The sequence below is a fragment of the Eublepharis macularius genome, chromosome 9, assembly GCF_028583425.1.
Source record: "Eublepharis macularius isolate TG4126 chromosome 9, MPM_Emac_v1.0, whole genome shotgun sequence".
In the NCBI taxonomy this organism is placed as follows: Eukaryota; Metazoa; Chordata; class Lepidosauria; order Squamata; family Eublepharidae; genus Eublepharis; species Eublepharis macularius.
In genome coordinates, this window is record NC_072798.1 from 92,800,575 (window position 1) to 92,823,273 (window position 22,699).

The 22,699-nt window shown below is 42.3% G+C and overlaps 1 protein-coding gene across 1 annotated transcript in view; it reads left to right on the plus strand.

Moving 5' to 3' along the window:
• CELSR1 (cadherin EGF LAG seven-pass G-type receptor 1) overlaps positions 1-22,699 on the plus strand; it is a 222,543-nt gene that overhangs the window by 122,836 nt on the left and 77,008 nt on the right. Inside the window, exon 5 of the mRNA XM_054988282.1 lies at positions 1,860-1,948. Within this exon, the coding sequence (XP_054844257.1) occupies positions 1,860-1,948 (89 nt within the window). The remainder of the gene's footprint in view (positions 1-1,859; positions 1,949-22,699) is intronic.

The following is a 22,699-nucleotide window of genomic DNA, read 5'->3' on the forward strand; positions in this document are numbered from 1 at the left end:
TGGTGAGGTTTTCATGGCAAAAGATTAACAGAGGTGGTTGCCGTTGCCTGTCTCTGCGACCCTGGTCTTCCTTGGAGGTCTCCCATAGAATTGCTGACTAAGGCTAGCCCTGCTTAGCTTCTGAGATCTGATGCGATCAGGCTGGCCTGGGCTATCTAGGTCAGGGCCCTCTGATTATTTTATGCAGTTAATTAAGGGACTGACTAGAGCTGAAGAAGAGCCACTATGTTTTTGTTCCTTTCTCTTTTAGTAAAATCTATAATATAGGCTCCCGATGACACAACATGATCTGACTGTTGAATGTGTCACTGGTCTGCATTTGAGCAGGGACTGACTTGAAGAGCTTCAGGGTTCAGGAGAATTTTGACAGCCAAGCAGTTATTGAGAGTTTTGAAGGGTCAACGTAGGCAAAATGAGGAAGTTCTTCGTGATTGAATATCAAAGGTTGTAAAATAAATAGGCATAATTAACGGAATGAAAAACTATATATATAGTGGTCAGTTCGCAAAATACAGTTTCAGGTGTCCTGCAGTATAAGTAACTATATATTTTCTTTGCTGGGCAGCACATTCACACAAACAGTGCAGAAATTAAGATATCTTCTTTAAAGAGGAGCTGATATTTGCGTGTAACACCTTTCTGTATGACCCGTGCAGGTGTGTGTATTTAAGTGTAGTAACGGTTGGTATGAACATAGGCAGACATATATAATGGCATAATACCTGGCATAATACCTGCTGAATTGTTCATAATTTTTTATTTGTTTTTGCTTCATTGGTTCCTGCTCTTATTCTTCTGTGATGGGAACTTTTTTCCGAGTAGTCCACCCAGCCTGTTCAGCCTGACAGGCTCTTATGTACTTTTTGCGGTAGATATTTGTTTTGTTATAACTTCAGAACAGCAGTGAATAAGTTACCAGGCTGGTTGTACTGGTCTGTGTAACTAATCTGACACCCTCGGCTTGATCAAATCCAATCTTTAAACAGCATTGAATGGGAAAGACAGGAAGCAGTGTTGTTAGTTGAACGGTTAGGACTTCTGCAATTTTCTGGGAAGAAAAATGTTTTCTTTGTTCTTTTATGCCTTATCTGACAGCCCTGAAAGATTCTGGTTTGCAAGACGAAGCCGCAAAAAGGCTTGTTCTTTGCCTGGGTAACAACTGTTTTCACTGTCGTCGTTTGCCACGAACATTTGCTTTCTCATTTTGTCGGGGAAATGTTTTACTCTTATTTTTGCTAAGGTTTGAGGCTTCCAACTGCTTCAGCACTAAGATGCATTAGACATATAGGATGCTAATCTATTGCAGCAGTTACACCAGCTACCAATCTGCTCCTGAGCACAATCCAGGGTGTTGGTTTTGCCCTTTAAAGGCCTGCGTGGCTTGGATCCGGGATATCTGAAGGACCGTCTTCTCCTATATGTTCCTGCCAGGGAATTAAGATCACAGAGAGAGCCATTGCCTACTTCTGTGTAGCAAACCCCAACTTTGTGCAAACCCCAACTTTGTGTGCGGAACAAAAAATTCACCTCAAACGATTGATAAAGTGCATTGAAAGTGCATTATCCAACGTGTGCCGAATCAGCCCATGACTGACCCTGCTTAGCTTCTGAAATCTGACAAGATCAGGCTAGCCTGGGCCATGCAGATCACATGGGAGTAGATCTGTCCTTTCTCAAACTGTATAGGTTTATTGTAAGAATCAAACATGGAAAGGTGTTCTACCCTAAGCTCCTTGGAAGAAAAGTGAAAGAAAAGCATGTGAGGAAGATGTTTCATTTCCCTCTAAATGTTAATCACATAAATGAAAATGCATACCTTTTAGGTGACTCTTTTTCTTCTTCTGAATGTTAATTTTCAGGAGAAACAACTACAACTGTTTCGCCATTCGTTCCAGGAGGGGTTAGCGACGGACTGTGGCACTCTGTACAAGTGCAGTACTATAACAAGGTAAGATAAGACGTTTTACTGATATTCTTCAAATGTTGGAATGGCCTTAATTAAAATGGGATACCAAACCTATCATTATGCTATTTGACTTTTGACCTTTTATTTTATTTATTTTCCAAAATTTATATTGCTCTTTTCTTCCCTCACAAGAGCCACCAAGGCAGCTAACAGATTAAAACAGACACAATAAAATAACATTTTAAAACCATTAAAACCACCCAAAATATCATTAAAGCAGCTAAAACCAGAGCTAAAATACACATGAAACAAAAAACAAGAATTAGAGATTGGGCAGGAAGGAGAGATCATTGAGGGAATACCAAACCAAACAAAAAAGTCTTCAGCTTCTGTTGGAAGATGGCAACAGAAGGGGACAAACGGATCTCCTTGGGAAAACAGCTGCAGAGTTTTTGTGTTACTACCAAGAAGGCGGCTACACCTGCAGCAGGGCCTCCAAAGATGACTGCAGTAGTCACGTGCGTCCATAAGGGAGTCGGTTATGTTGGCCCTGAACCGTATGGCTTTAAAGGCCAGCACCTTAAATTGCACCCAGAAACAAATTGGGAGCCAGTGTAGATGGGCCAGGACTGGAGTGATACGATCCCTACAGTCCATTGCAGTCAAAACCCTGGCTGCAGCATTCTGCACCAACTGAAGTTTCCCAACACTTCTCACTTGTGATGGTCCATTAGTTTATTTTTATCATTGTATTGGGTTATCTCTTTGAAACCCACTTTGGACATCTGTGACTGAGAGGGCAGGATTCAGATATCTTAAATGAATAAATAAGTCTGCTGATGTGAGCCACACTAGGGCTGCATTCCTACTTTACAAGAGCTCCTCATCTTATATTGTTGAGACCTCCAGTTAAGATCTGCCTCAAAGCCCTGCTTTCTGAGCTCCCACTTTCAGAGCTGAGGTAAGTGGCAACCAGAGACACAGCATTTCCAGTAGTGGCACCTTGCTTATGGAATGCCTTTCTCCCTCAAGGCTTGCTTGATACCTACATTGCTTTCTTTAGGTGCCAAGCCAAAACATTTCTGATCTCTCATGTTTTTAGGGGTTGATTTTTTAACACTGGTTTAGGCCAGAAATGGTTGTTTTAAGCTGCCTGGGATCTGTTTTTATGGTCTCTTTTTATGTTGGGCTGGGTTTTAATGCTGTATTTTAATTAATATCTTTTATTGTTTTGTTTTTATTATTTTTACATTGTAAGCCATCCGGGCTGGTTCCTGGTTAGGTGGCATTAAAATTTACATCAATAATTCGGTAAATCGTGGTTTATTCGAATTGCAGTCTGTGCAGCAAATTCTTCTAAATTTACCAGACGTAAGTTACAAATCCTGATTTGTGTGTGAATTCTAGGTTGGATCCAACCAGCTTTTTCATGGGTGAAAAGGGAAAAAGAGGGTCCCCTTGAACCCCCCCCCCTCCCCTAAAAAGGCTGTATTGGAGATCATAGGACTTGCAGGTTCCAGTTATGTGGGAAAGGGTGAGACTGAGTGACAAGCCCCTGGTTTGTCTGCCTTTTGCTGCTTCCCAGCAGGGAACATACACTGCCTTCTGTGTGTGTCCAGCTGGCAAGAAGAGACACAGCTGCTCAACAGACGGTAATTTGTACATTCAGGGGATTACTTTAAAACTGTGGTTAATGAACAAACTGTAGTTTGAAATCCAACATCTGATGTCACAACTAACTGGGATTTGATCAATCCACAGTTCATAAATATTGTGATGTCTAAATGCTGTCTGGGTCTATAGATTAATATTGTAGATGTATGTTTGTCCAAAGGATATAGCAAGTATGACAGTTTCTGGTTTGGATATGATCAACCATTGTTGCCTTTTGGAAGAGCAATAGAGTGTCAGAAGAGACAGATGACTGTGTCTGGATCGCTCTCTTTGCGCTGTAGAAAATGAAATTCCAAGTCTTATGCAGTGAGGTTGCCATGGTTGTCCTCCGGAATGCTCCGCTGTACTGATGACTGTGTAAAGCCTTGGAAGATTCTAATTCATCTCGGTTCAGAACAAGAACACTAGCAAGGTTCCATCTTCACTTCAAAGTAGTGTATCCACAGATTTGCCTTCTCCCTTAAAACAAACAGAAAAGTCCTTGTGAGTGGGGGGAGCTCTGTGCATATATCAAAAGCCCTCCAGCTGTGAAAAATGATTAAGCTAGGGGAGTTTTTTTAATTTTAGATATTTATTCATTTATTGCCCACCTTTCTCTCTAAGACTCAAGGTAGATTTATAGAAGCAATAAACCATGTATTTCACTTCAGTTGGTCTATTTGGCTTGCTTTTCTGAAAATAAACTTACCTTGAAGATCCATCAAAATTCTTTTTCTTTGAGTTTATTTCTAGCACGTTCTACTGCAGTTAATTTAGAAATGTCCAGAAATATAGTTTGAATCTATACATAAATATTGTCCAGAAATTGAGTTGTGTCGCTTTAATTTAGGCATTTAAAAATGAAGTAATTTACAAATAATTTCCATTTCTAAAAATAATTGGGTCTTTTTGCTTAGACATATAATTTAACATCTTCCACCTGTTCATGTATTTCAGATTACTGCTCATAGTGTAGAACGTTCCATTTTTAAGGAGCTATACAATTCAGCCCATTGAAGCATACTTCCCTTTTGCCTGCTTAAGGACAAAAGATGTGTGGGTGGAATGAGTGGCAGTCATAACAACAAGCGTGGTCACCCCCACTGGGGGTGGGGTAGGGTTGCCAGGTCCCTCTGTCCTCCCAGTGGGAGGTGGAGAACCCGGCATCTACCTTCTCAGTCGACAGTCGCACGCGCGCTTTGAGTGTTCGCACTCCTGGGCCCATGTGATGACCTCACTTCTGGGAAGTGACATCATCACACAGGCTGCAGCGCCCCCCCCCCCCCGGAGCACTCCCACATTCCACTGGGGGCTGGATCTGGGAGCACTCCTGCACTCTGCAGTGGCTTGATCTGGCCCGATTCAGGCCTGAATCAGCCTGATTTGGGCCTGGATTGGCCCGGATTGGGCTACTGCAGAGTCTGGGAGTGCTCCCCCACTTCACAGTGGCTGATCCGGCCCAATTTGGGCCCAAATCGGCCCACATTGGTCCACCATGGAGCGCAGGCACACTCTCGCGCACCGTAGCGACCCGATTCAGGCCCAATCTGGGCCAATTTGGGCCCGAATCGGCCACTGGCCAGGTAAGCAGGGGTGGAGGGTGGGAGCAGGGGACTTGCAACCCTAGGGTGGGAGAAGTACGTGCTTTGGCCCTCAATAAAGCAGTCCCACATGGAAACTAATTGCTGCTCATGGGCATAGAGAATCCAGATGAGGTGCTGTCGCTCAGTAATACTGGAAAAAGTCTATATTCCTCCCTAAATGAGGTCTTGTTACATTGAGGACGAAAGATAGATTGAGGTCTTGTTACACTGAGGATGAAAGATCTCTGCGGCATGTAATGACTTTGGCCTTCTCTGTCCGAAGCACCAGTTGTGGCTCTTTCCTTGAGATGTTTGATTTAGCTAGGTTAGATTATTATAATGTAGTTTATGTAGAGTTGCTTTTCATCGTAATGGAGTTTAGAGACAACCAAAAGCTGGCCCAAGCCTCTTATGAAGGCCTTTCATTAATTTTGTTAGGGCTGTGTTGTAGTGATTTGTAGCTTGTCTGCATGCCTTCTCTTAATTATGGTACAGTTTGGTTTTCATTGGATTTTAGCAACTTGCTGCTAATTGTTTGTTGTGATGATTCTGTTGCTGCTATGGTGTCAAGATGATATATTTCCAGGGCTTTTTTGGGTGGTGCTCCTCACCAGTGGGAGTGTGTGGAATTGGTGGAAATCAATGCAACCATATATATATTATTACTGGCACCCTTTTGGAAAAACAACAGAACTGTATATGATCTCATTTGGGGGGATATTTCTTGTATTTTACGGAATTTTCATTATTAGCTTCTCCAGGTATCAGTAGACTGAAAGAGCAGATTATAAATGTGAAAATGTTACAAACATTGTAAAGTGTATTTAGATAGTATTTAGAAAAAATAGAGGTTGATAAATAAAAAAGGATAGTGTTTTTAGCAAAGGTTTTTTTAATCCCGTTTCTTCCTTCCTTGAGTGGCATTGTAAATGTAATAAGGAGGTTTAGGACCAAGGTGAGGCCTCCAGACACTTTGACAATCTTCCTCGTTTTTGGTAAAATCATTTCATCTTTGCATGTGTTTTTATTTCACTTTTATTTTGTTTAACTCAGAACTGTACCACAGGGAAGCCTGTAACTGCAGCTTTTTAGTGTATATGTTTGGACAGTGATAGATTTTCTTTTCTTACCATCTGTAGCATGCTCTGTTTTATGTGTTATTACAGAAAGTAGCTTTGATATAAAAGGCTGATAAAAATGACACATGATAGAGTAATCTATAGCTGTTGGAGGTTTTTTTGCTGAAGTTATCACTCCTCATTGGCCAAGGAGCCTGGGAAAGGAAAAGGTATCTGCTAAAGTCTGGATTTCATAGTATGGTTGTTGGTTTAGAATTCTAAGCAGCTGCCAAAAGATAAGCAGTTGAGACAGCTCTGGGATATTCTTTAAAAGGAAAAGCGATCCCACACACCGGTTAAAAATAAACCTTTGTCTCATTTTCATGATTCCTTGCTGTTTGTTCAAGAGATGATAGACACATTCTACCTGCATAACATTTGAACGTCGGCTAGAAAAACATCTTGCAGTTTTTTTAAAGACAGAGAACTAGTCACTTATACATCTCTTTTAAAAACCCAGTTCGTTTCTCTCTGAGCTCTGCTGGTTTGAGAAGGGATGCTGGGACGAGTAGGATCAGCCTTGGTCCAGATGATCTTCCAAACAACGATCTGAAGATCAGAAAAGAGCCACGGGGCTCAGCTGCTTCCACCTCCTTCCTCATGCACAGTGTGATTTCTGTTAGTCGAGCCCATAAGCTAAGACACACTTCTCAAACCTTTCTCTCTGTGCCCTTAGTTAGCTTACTTGTAAGCCCTTACTTGGCTTACTTGTAAAGGTGAAACAGATGGTGAGCAAAGATAGGACCTTTCTGGTGGTGGTACCTCATCTTTGGGCTGTCCCAGAGACGATTCCCCACTCCTCCACTTGAAGCCAGCTGGGTGACCTTGGGTCAGTCACAGCTCTCTCAGAGCTCTCTTAGCCCCACCCACCTCACAGGGTGATGGTCATGAGGATAATCATAACACACTTTTTTAAAAAAAAATTAAAAACATGAGAATGGTGAGAGGGAGTGAGTGAGCAGGCCCAGATATTGGTTTTAAACCATCAAGCCATGGAACCATGGTTACAACCAGCCCCAGGATGCAGCATGACTTGTTCTGCAGACAGGTTGGTCTGTAGTGTTGAGAGTGGATTAATGTTTTTAGTGATCAGTGATCTTCAGGAGGGATCTGGGGGTCTCCTGGAATTACAAGGGATCGCCAGATGACAGAGATCAGTTCCCCTGGAGAAAATGGCTGCTTTGGAGGGTGGATTCTATGGCATTTATCCGCCAAGGTCCCTCCCCTTTCCAAACCCTGCTTTCCCCAGGTTCCTCCCCCCAAACTCCAGGAATTTCCTTATCCAGAGTTGGCATCCCTAGATGTGCCTAGGGTTGCCAGGTCCCCTGATTCCCCCCCCCCCCCCGCCGGCAGCTCCTACCTTCTCCTTTTCCTGGAAGAGATTTAATCGCGTGGGTCACGGGCCACCCTGGGAGCACTCCCCCTCTCCCCAGGGGGCTGAATTGAGCCTGATTCAGCCTGAATCTGAGCCAATTTGGGTCTGGGCCCAAATCGGGCCAAATCCAGCTGCTGTAGTGCCTGGGAGCACACCCCGCCACCCAGGAGTGTGCCACACCTTGTTCTCCCCCCCCCCCCCCGCCAGCCAGGTAAGCAGGGGTGGGTGTGGGGGATCCTCCGCCCCTGGCAGGGGACTGGCATCTCTAGATATACTTCAACAGGAAGTTTTCACTAAGAGAGCAGAATACATGGCCTATCCTGTAAGTGCTGGCAGGAGAAGAGCAATAGAGGGCTTTGTCAGTAACTAAAAACAGGCCTTCCATCTGCAGCCAGAACCTTCAAGGACTTTCCTAAATGTAATGGGAAGGCATGTGTAGCATCTCACTTTAAGCTTCTGCTAGGGATGTTCCTGGAGATTTGGTGGTGGAACCTGGGGAGGGCGGGGTAAGAATCTCAGTGAGATATATTGCTGTAGAGTCCACCTCCAAAGAAGCCATTTTCTTCAGGGGGACTGATCTTGGTAGCATGGAGAACAGCTGTAATTCCTGGAGATCTCCATTTCCCACCTGGAGATTGCCAACTCTATGTAAGATTGCGCAATAAACTCTTGGGTATGAAGTCCATCTGACCTGTAGCCTTTTTCTCTCCCTTAGGCTTCCCCAGTGTGACAAACAGTGCAGTCCTAAAAAGAGTTACTCCAGTCTAAGCCCATTGAAATCAATGGTCTTAAACGGGAGTAATTCTTCTTAGGATTGAACTGTAAGACATGAAGCCAGGGCATTTGCCCCAACTGATATGTATTTGGAAGCAGTTGGTTTGCAAGATCTTAGCTTAAGGAGGTTTAAAGATTTTTTAAAAGTCACCACGAGCATTTTGCTGAGACATAGATAATTTGGGGATTATAGATTGTGCCAAGATAAATGAGACGTTATGTCTAAACTTGATACAGCAACTAAGACATGTCAGAGTAATCCAAATATATTGCTCCACTTAAATTACATATGGAGTGCTCGTTTGGAAATGGAGGTTATCTTTTCAGTGCATTTTAGCTCTCTGTTATTTCCAAAGCCCTCTCTTTCCTTTCTAACTTCAGTTCATCGTAAACAAAGATTTTATCTTAGCGGTTCAAACTGTGCTCCACAAATATCTCCTTTTTAGTCTGCTAAAATGATTTGTTACTGTGTCATTCGGTTGATGCTGGCAACCGCTTTGAACCATCTTTTCTGGGGTTTTGTCCCTAAACATATTTGCATGTACCTGTAGCCTGATGTGCAAAAAAACAGCTGCTGCAGTGAGCGTCTCTTTGTAGTTCTGCTACATTAAAGCTAGCCTATTTGCAGGGCAGTCCTAGACAGAGTTGCACATTTGTAAACCTATTGACTTCAGTGGACTTACAAGAGTGGAACTATATTTAGAGTTGCACTGTTAATACTGGCCAGAGAGGTAGGTGGCCATCCATAGACCTTCCAGTATCTATTTTCTTTTATTCTCTAATTCTTCTATACTTCTTATAACTTAAGCCAACTGGACAGGGTTCTGCTTCTTTCTGCCGAGACTTTCCCAAGACAAATATTTGCCAGTCTTTGTCAGATGGACGACACCAGTCTCACTGCCTTCTTCTCTGTACTACTTTCCACATAATAACTACTTGAACTAGATTGTCTGTAAGGCCCTTTTCAATTCTAGAATTCTATGATACCACGTAATAGACCAACTACAAATGAGTATATCAAACATCCTTAAACTTCTCTACTTTTCAGACAGAAGTTGAGGCTAATTTGCTATCAGTGATGGGGGTGTTTCTGGATTAGGACATTTTCCCAATCCCCTAAGAACAGTGTGGTCTGATTTAGCAACTTTACTGTGACTTGGATGTGAGGGCGATCTGGCTGCGACATCTGTCACCCCATTGATCGCCAGGGTTGATTCGGCTGATCTGGCTGGCTAGGCGGGTGTCCCCTTCCTCCCTCACCATTCCATGTGCGTCCCTCCCGAAGCTGCACGCTCGGTGGAAGAGGACGACCATCCCAGATAGAAGGAGTGTACCGTTCTTCGGTCAAGGGTATACGATAGCTGCGCTCCCCTGCTAGAACCTCCAAGCAAGTGTTATAGTCAAACAAATCCAAAGATTTATGTGGAAATTATTTTTATTGGAATAAAGTCTATATTTTTAAAAGGCACTGAAAACAGTTGGCATTCTCAGTTTAGCACACCTGAAGAACAGTGCATGGAATTCTGTGGACATGGTGTGTGCTTATATGTTTCAACAGAACTTACCTCTTTTCCATGGAAGTCACCGGCTTCACTTGTCTCTCTCTATGACATCACTTGCATTATTTGTTAGTTCCATATCAGATTGGTGATTACAATATCCCTTCTACCACCTGAGGCAAGACATTAAAGTAAGGATTTTAGCATTGTCTTTCATCTGACACATACAATCGTTTGGATGAATTTATAACTTACCTTTTTAACATTTGGATTATTTGTGCTTTTATCTCCCCCACCTCGCCCTGATTTGGAACTCAGTTAAGCGTACTCTTTCCCTCAGTTCCTAGGACTAATCACCTGAAAACATTAATTGTAACTTTGAAACTGCTAAGCTTATTTAGTATTGTATTGGCAATGGCTTTATCTGTTCATTTATGCAATTTATTTAAAATATTTATATGACCGCCTTTCTTCTAACCATCTCAAGACCCATAAGCATCCATTCCTTGGTATTAATTTTCTGAAAAAACAAATCTTGAAAGAAAGTAAATTTTCCACAGAAAAAGAGAGTATTGTAAAGTTTCATGGTTCCATAGGAATCTTTAAATTATTACCCCACCTGCAAAGAATCTTAGAAGAAAAATGGAGTTGAATGCTTTTGTAGAGCAGATGTTTTGGAAATTAAGATCTTTGAAGTGTTTCCAAATTCTCTTTGCAGTGAATTGTCTTATCTTTCATCAATTAACTGAGTTATCTTTCTTTAAAATGCAAAGTGAAGCTTTAGCCAAAATTAATTTGAACATGCCGTTTGTATGGGAAATTTAAATAAATACTAAAAATGGCATATCCTTGGGGAAATTAGAACAGCCTTTTTAGTCCTAACATGTTGTGTGAGGTTCAATAGAATTTTCAACCCTTTTTGCCATTGGTAGATACGCCAGGCAGTCCTTGACAGACTATTTGGGCAGTTTGTTTTGAATAAACTTTAAAGAAATATTGCTGCACCTCCACAATCTCCAGTAAACATGTGCATGCTCCCTGGAGTCCCGACGAGTACTGCTGCTGCTGAAAAATAAATTATCTCATTTCCTCATGGAAAACAGGTTTTGTGTGATGATAGCAGTTCACCTGTTATGTGGCCACAGTTACTCTATAATCTGAAATGATCATTAACCCCACCTTAGACTAATCTCTCTCTGTTTCCCTGTCGTCCTCTAGAAAACTAAGCTGCCCAACATTAGAAATAAACTCCAACTGAATAGCTGAGATTGTAATCACAGAGTGTGCAAACTAGTTTTGATCCTAGAGTTATTAATAGTTGTGCTCTTTGTGTGGGGTATGTGAGACGGCTTTACTTTTTTGAAAATTGATCGATAGGCATGGAGCCTAAAACAGCTTTCATTCCATAGAGATTAGATGACCAATTTTCCCGTAGTATGTTGTCTTTTTTTAAATAGAAATAGTCAATAGACTTTTTAATTTTCATTGTTGCAGGATCTATGCATTTAGCGATGAGGGTTCAAAAATGCTTTTAAAGAACACAGTTCAGTCTGGGCAAAAGACATCAGTGTACCACTCTCTCTCTCCTAAGAAAAAGATTGTTCGTGAATCACAATCTCTTTTTCTTAATGCTTCGAAATGTGATTGACTGTTAAGATCTGACGGCATGATTTTACTCAGAAGAAATGGAACCCACTGAATGCAATGGGACTTGCTTCCTGGTGTCTTTAAAATTTAGATATTTACCAAGATTATTGGAGAACGTGAGATATGGCAATATTAGCACATTGGGGTACCCTTTATCCACAACCAGTTGGTGTGGTGGTTAGATTGTTGGGACTGGACTGGGGAGACTAGGATACAAATCAAGTCATTACGCTTATCTGGCGATCTTGGACAAGTTACTCTTTCTTGGCCTAACTTACCGCACAGAGTTCTTGGGGGGGGGGGATGGTATCGTGTCACCCCAAGCATGGTGTTAGAGTTTTAGATGCTACAGATTAAACAACCTCCATAAATAGGTCCCACTTAATTACTGTAACATCAGAAGGGCACTGAGGAGAATATTTAAATCAAAATAATAATAATATTTTTTATTCCAAAAGTATGAGCATAATCAATGTTTAAGGACCAATTGAGGAAGTTCTATATGGAATTATTTCCTCCATTTGTGATGCAATGGTTACTAATAACAGCCACGGTCAGCAAGAGAAATAGAATCCAAGACACTAAATCCCCATGGCTTCAAAAACAATTCATTAAAGGATTGAAAGGGATTATCTGCATAAATGGTAACGTCGGGAGAAGATTATTGTAACAAGACTGTGTTTGAAAATAACATCTGCTTCAGTGCAAAATGTAGATGGGGATTTTAATAATGGCAGCCCAACTGTCTTTGCACAGTAGACAGTTTTGTTGAGTTTCCTGACGAGTGAATGGGCTGAAAATGAACCATTTTTGAAATCTTCTTGTGAAAAAGTAAAATAACTGTTTACAAAGGTGACGGGTCCCCCAGATGTGCATATCAGTTTGCAAATATGTTATTTCAAACTGTTAGAAGATTTGTCGATACAATTTTCCATATTGGAGTGTGATTCCTTCTAGCCCAGTGCTGCAATTTGACTCTGTTTGTGTACCTATATTTAAAACCTACTTTGAATTTTTCATAATGTTCTTTGGTGAGATCAACGGAAGATAACTACATTGCTCTGGCACAATATGAAAGGTTACAGTATATCAAGAAAAACAGAACTTTGACATTAGCCAGGATTTAGTTTGGGGGGCCCCCTGATTTTGGTACCCCAACACTGCTATTGGCGTTGCATTAGTGTCCCTGGATGACCTTGAAACCAGACTGGCTACCAGTGGATCAGAGATGTGCTGGTGCTGGTGATTGCCTGTTTACCCTTTGATACTCACCAGGGCTTCATGGAGTCAGTGCAAACGGTTCCAGTGAAATTTACAACAGTGGTCTTCACTCCAAGGTTCGACACTCTTTGGTGGGTCGCCATATCCCTCTTGCTCAGTCATGAGCTCCTATCAAATGGCCTTCGTTTCTTCTCTTTTTTCTTTTCTTTTATCTCTCTCTTTTCTTTCTTTCTTTTTTTTGTGTGTGCTACATTTTGGAAGGACCTGTTGCGTAGATACCGAGTGCCATGGTACTAGATTCTCTTTGAATGCGTGCTGAGATGAACAGCAGGGCAGCAAGGTGGTGTGTCATGTTGCTCTCTGTCATATACTTGCAGCTCAGTGGCTTCCAGGTCCGGAAAGATTGGAGACGACTGGTTAGGGGATCAATAATGCAGTTATTTACAGCCCACTCTGTACTATTATTTTTGACCCCCTCCCCACAGCCCTTGTTTTTGCCTTTGTGAGTATAAAAAGCAGGACGCTGTTTTGCCTGAAAGTCTAGTGTTTTTAAGCATCTTTGTGCAATTGGTCTATATGTAAATACCTTAAAAGCATCATATTTAATAAGAAACAGGTGTAAATATTAGGGGGCTCAAAAAGCATTCTTCGGATGCTCTGCCAGCCATCTTCAAAGTCGAACAAACATCCATGTCATGGCAAGCATACCAACCCATCATGCACTGGTCCTACCGCTGGTCCTTCCAGTCTTATCTCTGCCACTTCTTTGTTCTGCTTCATCTAGGAAAAATTAACTAAGGGTACCTAAGAAGGGAAGCTTCTTGTCTCAGGCACTCAGCTGTAGGAAATTTTTCTAATTTTCATTAACCAAAGTAGAACGAAGTGGAAAACAACCATATACTACCCAAATAAGCAAAAGAAGGGTGGAGCAGGTGTGTTTATCTGTTATAAAGGCATGTTCCATTCGCTGCACAGCAGGCTTTCTCTATATGTTATGTCTGTCTGCAGGGGGAAAAGATATTAGAACTGTCACGAGTGATTTGCAGGTGGAGACTCTGGAATCTTTGAGGTGTGTTGCTTAAATACATCTTTTCAAACTTATTTATGGAAGGGCGCTGACATTTTTACTAGCGACACCTGATTTCTTTTCCCTTAGTATGTAAACTCATGATAAGATGCTGCATTGTGGTAGGCGGTGAAACAGCAGAAAAAGGCCAAAATCCTAGTTTGACCAGAAAATCAGCTCTGTTGGCAATATGGCAATCATTTGAAGATTGCTTGCTTTATTGAACATAATCAACTATAGTGTTGGGGTGGGAGAGCCAGCTATATGAGCAAGATTTTGTAGAGCTGCATCTGTTACGATATGCATGTCTGTGGATCTTGGTGAATGCCAGCAAAGCAGAGACCACGTGATGGACCTGCAAAGTTTCCAGATTGGTAACCAAAGCTCATTAAAAGAAACGAGAGTCAAAGATTCCAGTAGTCTATATTTCCAAGTTGTTTGCAAGTTTCTTTCTTGCTTGGTCCTGATCTGGACGCCAGGAGGATGGCCTCCGTCCTATGTGGCTATTACAGGGCCTGCAGTAGTAGAACTAATAGAAGGATATGTTCTGTATGATGAGAGGACGAGTTGTAATTGAGTTGGAAGGCTGCCAGCAGAAAAAGAAGTCAACTTTCTGTGAAACAACTGTAGGACACCTCTCTTCCCCATTGTTTCCATCACTTTTGAACAAGGAGGTTTGTAACAAGCAAAAATCCCAAGAATTTGACAAAGTTTGAAATTTTAAGTTGTTGGGGAGGGGGACTTTCTTAAGAATATTTGTGAAAAACCATTGCCTTTGGTTGTTGTGGGTTTTCCGGGCTGTATTGCCGTGGTCTTGGCATTGTAGTTCCTGACGTTTCGCCAGCAGCTGTGGCTGGCATCTTCAGAGGTGTAGCACCAAAAGACAGAGATCTCTCAGTGTCACAAACCCACAACAACCATCGTTCTCCGGCCATGAAAGCCTTCGACAATACAACTATTGCCTTTGCTTTCAAGAATTTGCAAGGAGCTCTTCAGTTAAACAGAGCACAAACACATCTCAAATGATGCAACTAGGAAGTGAATGTATCGGCCCACCGTACCTAATGCATTTAATTTATTCTCACACCCAAGTGCCTCTGCGTGGTTTTGTCTGTGTTAATGATATGCCAGCCAGTCAACTATATAAATAGTCTCAGGAGAGATTTTGAATGATGTTTGCTGCATTAGTGAAACTGTGCTTTTGGGGGGGGGGGATCTGCCCCGGTTCCACAGCTGAGTTAGGGAATTACAGCGGACTCTAGCTGACAGAGATCAGCTCTCCTGGAGAAAATGGGGGCTTTAGAGGGTAGACTTTAGGGCATTATACTCCACTGAGATCCCTCCCCTCCCTAAACCTTGCCCTCTCCAGGGTCCACACCCAAAGCTCCAGGAATTTCCCTACCTTGGAGTTGGCAACCCTACTCACAATTTTTAGTTCTCCTTGAACTGTACAACAGATACAGATAAAAGAAAGGAAAAATTCCTGTAAGGTTTTAGGTTGCTCTATACTCGTAACTTCAAATAATTCTTACCACAAATTAATTCAAATGGGCCTTATTTTGTGATCACAACTGTTATTTCAGACCCGTCATCAAAAAGATGAGATTTCACTTACACCGACACACTGGAACCTCTTTGTCCGACCCCTCACATTTATATCCTACTTTTGTGCCAAATCCTGACAGGTTAGTAGTAAGACCAAGCCTACTGGTCTTGTTTAATGACTTTGTGCTACACGATTCCCATTGTCAACAACGAACAATCTAGTATTATTTATTTATTTGTTTATTAAAATTATTTATACTCCTCTTTTCACACTGAGACTCAAAGCGGATTACACAGTGTTAAGTGTATATCGTCAGGCTCTGGAACATTCAGTAAACAATGGAATAGTATATCACAATGGAACAGCATAAGCAATTAAACACGACATTTTGGGGTTGCTATTATACTCCATGAGACTTTTTAGTTTCTGAAAACTTCTAGTACAAACTAAGCTGGCTCCTTACATTGGGAACTAAGGGTAGACTGGGTTTTCTGTTCTTCCCGCCCCCCGGTGTCTTCCGAGGTGCCAAAACAGCCCTGCCCACTACTGAGTAGTATTCTTAGAGTTCCTTCAAATTGCTCTCTCAATCGAGACAATCCATGACTGCGCTGTTAACGTGTACCTAATGTCCTTCTTAAGATCCCACACCTGGTTTCTGTACAGCCTGGAGGGTTCAGAAAGGAATTTAAAATCGGGATTTCAGATAGCTGTACTATGTACTATCTATGTACTACCTGTGCTTTATGTTGTCTACTGTTAATCCTAAAAATGATTATGTTCTGTTCCAGTATTTTTTTCTGCTTGTATTGGATTCTTGCTAACACTATGTCTTTTAAAACTTGTATCTATTTACGCTATGGCAGTGTTTTGGAAATGTCCTTGACACTGTATGGAAATGTCCTTGATACTGTATGGAAATGTATTGATATACTGTATGGAAATGTACATTATACTGATTATACTAAGCTCGTCCTGTGTAATCCGCCTTGAGTCTCAGTGAGAAAGGTGGACTATAAATTAGATAGATAGATAGATAGATAGATAGATAGATAGATAGATAGATAGATAGATAGATAGATAGATAGATAGATAGATAGATAGATAGATAGATAGATTGATTGATTGATTGATTGATTGATTGATTGATTGATTGATTGATTGATTGATTAGCATCAGGCTCAAACTACATGTTACATTTTCTTCTACTTTCATGTTAAAAGGAACTTGGGGAGCAGGGGATGGAGCAACTGAAAAGGAACTTTTAAAATCTTTCTTCCCCTGATCTTCTGTCATTTATTAAAAGGCCACCCCACACTGATTTTGTACCCATGGAAAAATAATAATACTCTAACAATGAAACCCTAAGGAAAGTTGCAATTTTCTAAGCTCAATGAGTGCTTCAGTTGGCTTGAAAGGATTTAACTCTGTTAAGGATTGAACTGTAAATAACTGTGATGATGAGAGTTCATCCTTTGTAGTACAGAATGGAGCTCCAATTTTCAAGGAGCTGAAGCCAGTTTAAATACAGTTTTAGATAATGGATTGTTGATAGAGTTACTGAAAATTGGAAATAGAGAACAATGCCTTGCCCCCCTAGTTGGAATGAGAGTCAGACACAAAGGTTTGGGTAAAACGGGCCGCTTTATTAAATGAAACAGCAAAACAACCATTACGGCAAGGGGCCTAACTAGCGGTACAGGTCAGGCCCTGGGGTCAATCACTGGGACCCCGCCCTGACCTGTCTGGGCGAGCACCCGCTGCCACCGGGTGCGATCCATCCCATGAATGGCTGCAACCCGTCCTGGCCAGGCGGAGTGTATTGCCCCTGGAGAGCTCCCCCACCCGGCCGCACGGCAGCGGGGGGAGACGGCTTGTCCAGGGGTTCCCCACCCAAGGGCGTCTGACCTCGCAGCTGGGCCGAACGGCAGCCTGCCGCTCCTGAAAGACCCCTGTTCCCCACCAATGGGGAGGTGCCAAGGGTGCTCACCGGCCCGCCACAGATAAAACCCTAACTAAATCCTGCACCCATGGCAGCAAATAAGGTCCACCCCTACATTACAAACTACAAACTACACCCCTTACCAGTGCGAGGTAGGCGAAAAAACTCCTAACCCAAGGCCAATCAGGGCAAGGAGACAAAAAATTCCTACCTGGTCCCGTAAACTAGCGACCGGCTAGTCCCGCACTGAAATAGGGTGAGGAGGGTGGGCCAAGCACGAGGCAAGACTGATCTGTGAGAGGGCGGAGCGGCAGCCTACTGCCTGGAAGCTCCGCCCCCCACAGCAAAGCCCAATAAGCAGGGCTGTCAACCCCCGACTCCCTCCAGCCAGGGAGGCAAATGGCTGCCACCAGCCTAAGGGGCTAAAGCCCCTGGCTGGGATGGCAGTATTGTTACAGTTAAAATTTTCAGTACAATTCTAAATGAAGTTATGGAGTGTGAATTATGGTGCGCTAATTCAGATGAATATGAATCTTCCAAGATATTTGAAAAGAACTTGAGTCGCAAAGGGACAGCATGCTCAGAGAGTTGCCTACTTGGTCTCTTGCAACACAATCAGAGCAATAATTGCTTCTGAGAAATTAAAACCTGTGGGGGTGGATGTGTCACAGTTAAAATCTTGAATTGTATTTACAGTCCAGTGTGGTCTAATCTGGAATCTTCTGTTCAAAGAAGTACCTGTTTGTGCCCGTGTTTCTTAGCAGCCAGCCTAACAGGCCCCCTCATTCAGATCAACATTGTGCCACATTACATAAATTTTATAACAGCTTTGTTACTATAGTAACCTGCACAGATCCTGAGTTTAGTAGCTCATGGTATAACAAGACTATGCAACATCCCTGTGGATAACTTGGGGGGTGATGCAGCCATGTTACCTCAGGAGTTCTCTTGCTTTTAAAATGCTAGGGGTGTGTGTGTGTATCCTAGTCAGGACAGTGGTGTGGGGGAGGGGCTCCCCCCTTGCATTGTTTTTCAAGAACCTAAATACCCCGGGGGGGGTCTTGAAAAATAGCACTGGCGGGAGACAGAAGCCCTTCCTTCCCCCATGCCAGAGTCCCAAGAAGGATCAGGCCCCCATAGCATTTTTAAAACAAGAGAATTCCTGAGGTAAAATCATTTCAGTGTTCAGGGTTGCCAGCCTCCAGGCAGTGGCTGGAGATCTCCCGGAATTACAACTGATCTCCAGGTGACAAAGATCAGTTCCCCTGGCTGCTTTGGAGGGTGGACTCTATAGCATTATTCCATGCTGAGGCCCTTCCCCTCCTCGACCCCAGCTGTCTCCAGGTTCCACCCCCCAAATCTCCAGGAATTTCTCAACCTGGCAACCCTAGTGGTGTTCCAGGCCTGTCCCCAGGACCGTTGTCTATTCTAATTGTGCCCTGAGTGAGATGTCTTGTCCCTTTGGAGAAATTCAGTTCTCAGGGTTTACTGGGAGGAAGAAGAACAGTTCAACCAGTTTAAAGTTTCAATGTTAGATTTTTCTGTGAGTTTTGGGCTTGGGTGGTGGTTTTTGAAGGCCATTTTGGTGTGAAGTTTTATAGTAAAGGTACCTAGGATAAAGGTACCCAGTTGTTTCATAGGGCCTGTGCAGACATTTGCAATCTACCTTCTTAGGAGGGAAGGATTATGATTGCACTAAAATGCCAGTGCCCCCTATTGAACCCAAGTTGCAGACATCTGGATAATGGTTATGAACCTAAACTCCAATCATGAGATCCATGCCACTGAAAAATACGGTGATCCAATCACATTATTAAACAAGACGATGAATGAGGAGTCAGGACCTGACACTGGTTTATTTATTAACTGAAGTTATTCCTAACTGTGCTGTCATATATATGCATGTGACGAACCTGGCTTTTTCCTGCTCATGTGCTCCCTGGCTACAGAGAGGCCTGGCCAGGGCAGAAGTGACGAAACCAGTATTTGCTGAGGAAAACCAGGGCCTGAGTAACTGTGAGCCAAATCCTGTTTTCACAAACTAACCATGGTTGTATTGTCGAAGGCTTTCACGGCCGGAGAACGATGGTTGTTGGGGGTTTTCCGGGCTGTATTGCCGTGGTCTTGGCATTGTAGTTCCTGACGTTTCGCCAGCAGCTGTGGCTGGCATCTTCAGAGGTGTAGCACCTCTGAAGATGCCAGCCACAGCTGCTGGCGAAACGTCAGGAACTACAATGCCAAGACCACGGCAATACAGCCCGGAAAACCCCCAACAACCTAACCATGGTTGGATCCAGAATACGAATGTTTGTCCCTGGAACAGAACATTCCTCCTTCCTCTATCCCATTATAGCCCCAAAATTCTGTTTTTGGGCAAAACAGAACCCTCAGCAATAATATGAGGGGCAAATTGGGGGTCTGCAGCTGGGAGAGGGAACTGGGAGAAATTACCTCACCCCTTCCTTTAGCAGAAACTTGAGTCTAGGTCCAGCCCAACAGTTTAAAAACAAACAATGGTTTGTTAAACAAATGATGGTTAAAAAACAAACATATTTTTAATTCAAGCCCATGGGGAGGATGGGCAAGCGACCCAGGGTTAGTTACAGAGTTCCAGGGCTTCATTCCTAGTCACAGCTGCTGCATTTTAGGAATTGAACTGAAGGGAAATCTTGCCAGTGGTTGTCTGTTTTGGCTAGCCAGCCAGTTCTTTGGCAGCAGGCTTTTAGCAGTAGTTTGGAATGTTGTGTCATTTTTTGTTTTGTTTTGTTTTCTCTCTCTCCTATTTATTCAAAACTATTTTAGCAACGGTTGGCATTTTCCCATAATCCGTTTAACGAGGGAAAGGATTTAGCGTGGCACAGTGTTCCTAACCGCCATTTAGCTGGCACCTGAGGAATTCACTCCCAGAACCTAGAGTGCATCTTTATCTGCACTTAATCACACCATAAGCTTCAGAAACCCGCTGATTTACACAGAAGCTCTTTAAGGAATTTCACATCTGTCTGTGGAAGAGAAAGGAAAAGAAAACTGGAAGATAGTGTTTTGTAATTATTTAATCTTTGTTAGCAACAACACGTAGGAGGTCATGGCAGAACTCTCCAGACATGAAAGGCAAAGCCACTGTGTGCAATTAAAAGGACAGACAGAAAAGATATTAAACTCTGAAGATGTGACAGATTCACATAACACTGCATCATCCTTGGCCAGACATTGAATTCAGAACATACTGCAATGGACATTGTCTCACAGTTGAAAAAAGCAAGAGTCCAGTAGCAGCTATAAGACTAACAAAATTTGTGGTAGGGTATGAGCTTTCGTGAGTCACAGCTCACTTCTTCAAATCTAAAGAAGTGAGCTGTGACTCACGAAAGCTCATACCCTACCACAAATTTCGTTAGTCTTATAGCTGCTACTGGACTCTTGCTCTTTTCTGCTGCTACAGACTAACATGGCTACCCGTCTTGATGTCTCCCAGCTTTGCCATGTCACATATCTCTTTACCATGTTATGCGACGAAATGGGTTTTCAGCCATGATAAGGTAATCTTTTTCATACCCCTTAACCAGAACTGAAATCAAGCCATGGACAAAGCAGTCAGGTGTCATCTTGGCCACACAAAACGTTATTTGTACATAATATACACTTAGCCAGTGGCAGGTGTAATGTGACTGGGTAACCCAGGCCACAATTTTGTAAATTGGCTCTTCTTCAAGTAGGCAATGATGTGAATGAGAATCATTTTAAAGAACAAAATCTTGCTTTACACTGGAATATATTTGAACAATATTTGTTTTATTTGTGGTCTGCCTTTCTCACTGGGACTCAAGGCAGTGTAATCTAATCTGGAGAGCCAGGTTTGATTCCCCACTCCTCTGCTTGAAGCCAGCTGGGTGACCTTGGGTCAGTCACAGCTCTCTCAGAGCTTTCTCAGTCCCACCTACCTCTCAGGGTGATTGTTGAGAAGATAACAATAACACACTTTGTAAACCGCTCTGAGTGGGTGTTAAGTTGTCCTGAAGGGCAGGATATAAATCGAATGTTGTTGTTGTTATATTGATGACATTCAGTTCCATAGCTACGAATGATTTCTCCTAAAGATTTTACATAAGCATTGAATTGTGTGGTGGACAAGATTGTGCCCTGTGGAACCCCACAAGATAACTATCACCCTGAAGATAAGTGGTCTTCAATGAAACTTGCTCATTTTACTAATTTATAAACTGGTCTTACCATGAAGCATTGTGAAGTAGTTGCTTTAGTAGCAAAGTCCCAAGGCAATTCTACTCTAACAGCCATCTTTTTATATTGTTAGCCCTGCCCAAAGCTAAATAGTATCTAACATTGTAAGGTAACAGATATTTGTACAAACCTTGAGGAGCGATTCTGCAGCAATGAACAGGATATTGTGTTGGAATGCAAATATTTTGGGTTCAAATCATAGCCATGGCCTTTACTGAATGAGCTTAAGACTGTTTAGTATATCTCAAAATTGTGATGGGGGTACAAAAAGAGAAGGTTATAGCGAGTATCTCCTGAGAAAGGGTGGGATAACAGTGCGATCCTAAACATCAGATTGAAGTTAGAGGATTTGGAAGGTTTCTGCTCTGCAAGTGTATTAGATAGAAAGTGGTGTGTGTGAGTACACTGGGGTTATAAAGAGCTGACTATCCCAAACTTAACAGGTTTCTCTTGAGCTATCCTCAGTGATGATTAGCTTTAAAAAATTAAGTCCTGGGCTTCCCTGGGGAAAGAAAGGAAATGGTATTTTCTAGGCTCATTTAGGCGTGCAAAAGAAACTGATGAGACGCATTGAAGGAATCAAAGTGTTTGTACATCTCATTCATTTTGGCCAATGGCGAGCCTTAAATATGAATCCTAGAGTATGTGAAAGGTCTGCTTTTCTTCTTGCTGTCTTCTCTTAAATATGCTTCTCCATTCTCCCCTCCCTGTGGAAACTGACCCCTTAACAAAAATGAGAGTTTAACATTACTGGCTTTCTCCCAAATAGCTTTCGATTTCCAGTTGCCTATTTGCTCAAATCCATGAGTCCTACAAACCCACGCTTGAAGGAATTAAAGCATCATTTGTCAACTTCTTCCCTTCGGTTGCAAATGTCACACCTTCTCCAATTCCTGCAGCTTTATTTGTTTTTTCCAGTTTGTTTAATTTTCACCCAGGTTTGACTCTTAATAGCTGTGATCAGTTGAGAAACATATCGGTTAACGAGAGTTTTGCCTGCTGAAGCAAGGAAGTATGACCTGTGAATCTGACAGCTTTCTCCCTTTTCATGTATTAGATTGTTGGGGGCTCCAACTAGCTGGTTAATGAAAGGGATTTCTAAAGCTAACTTTGTGACTGAATGTACTGAAATT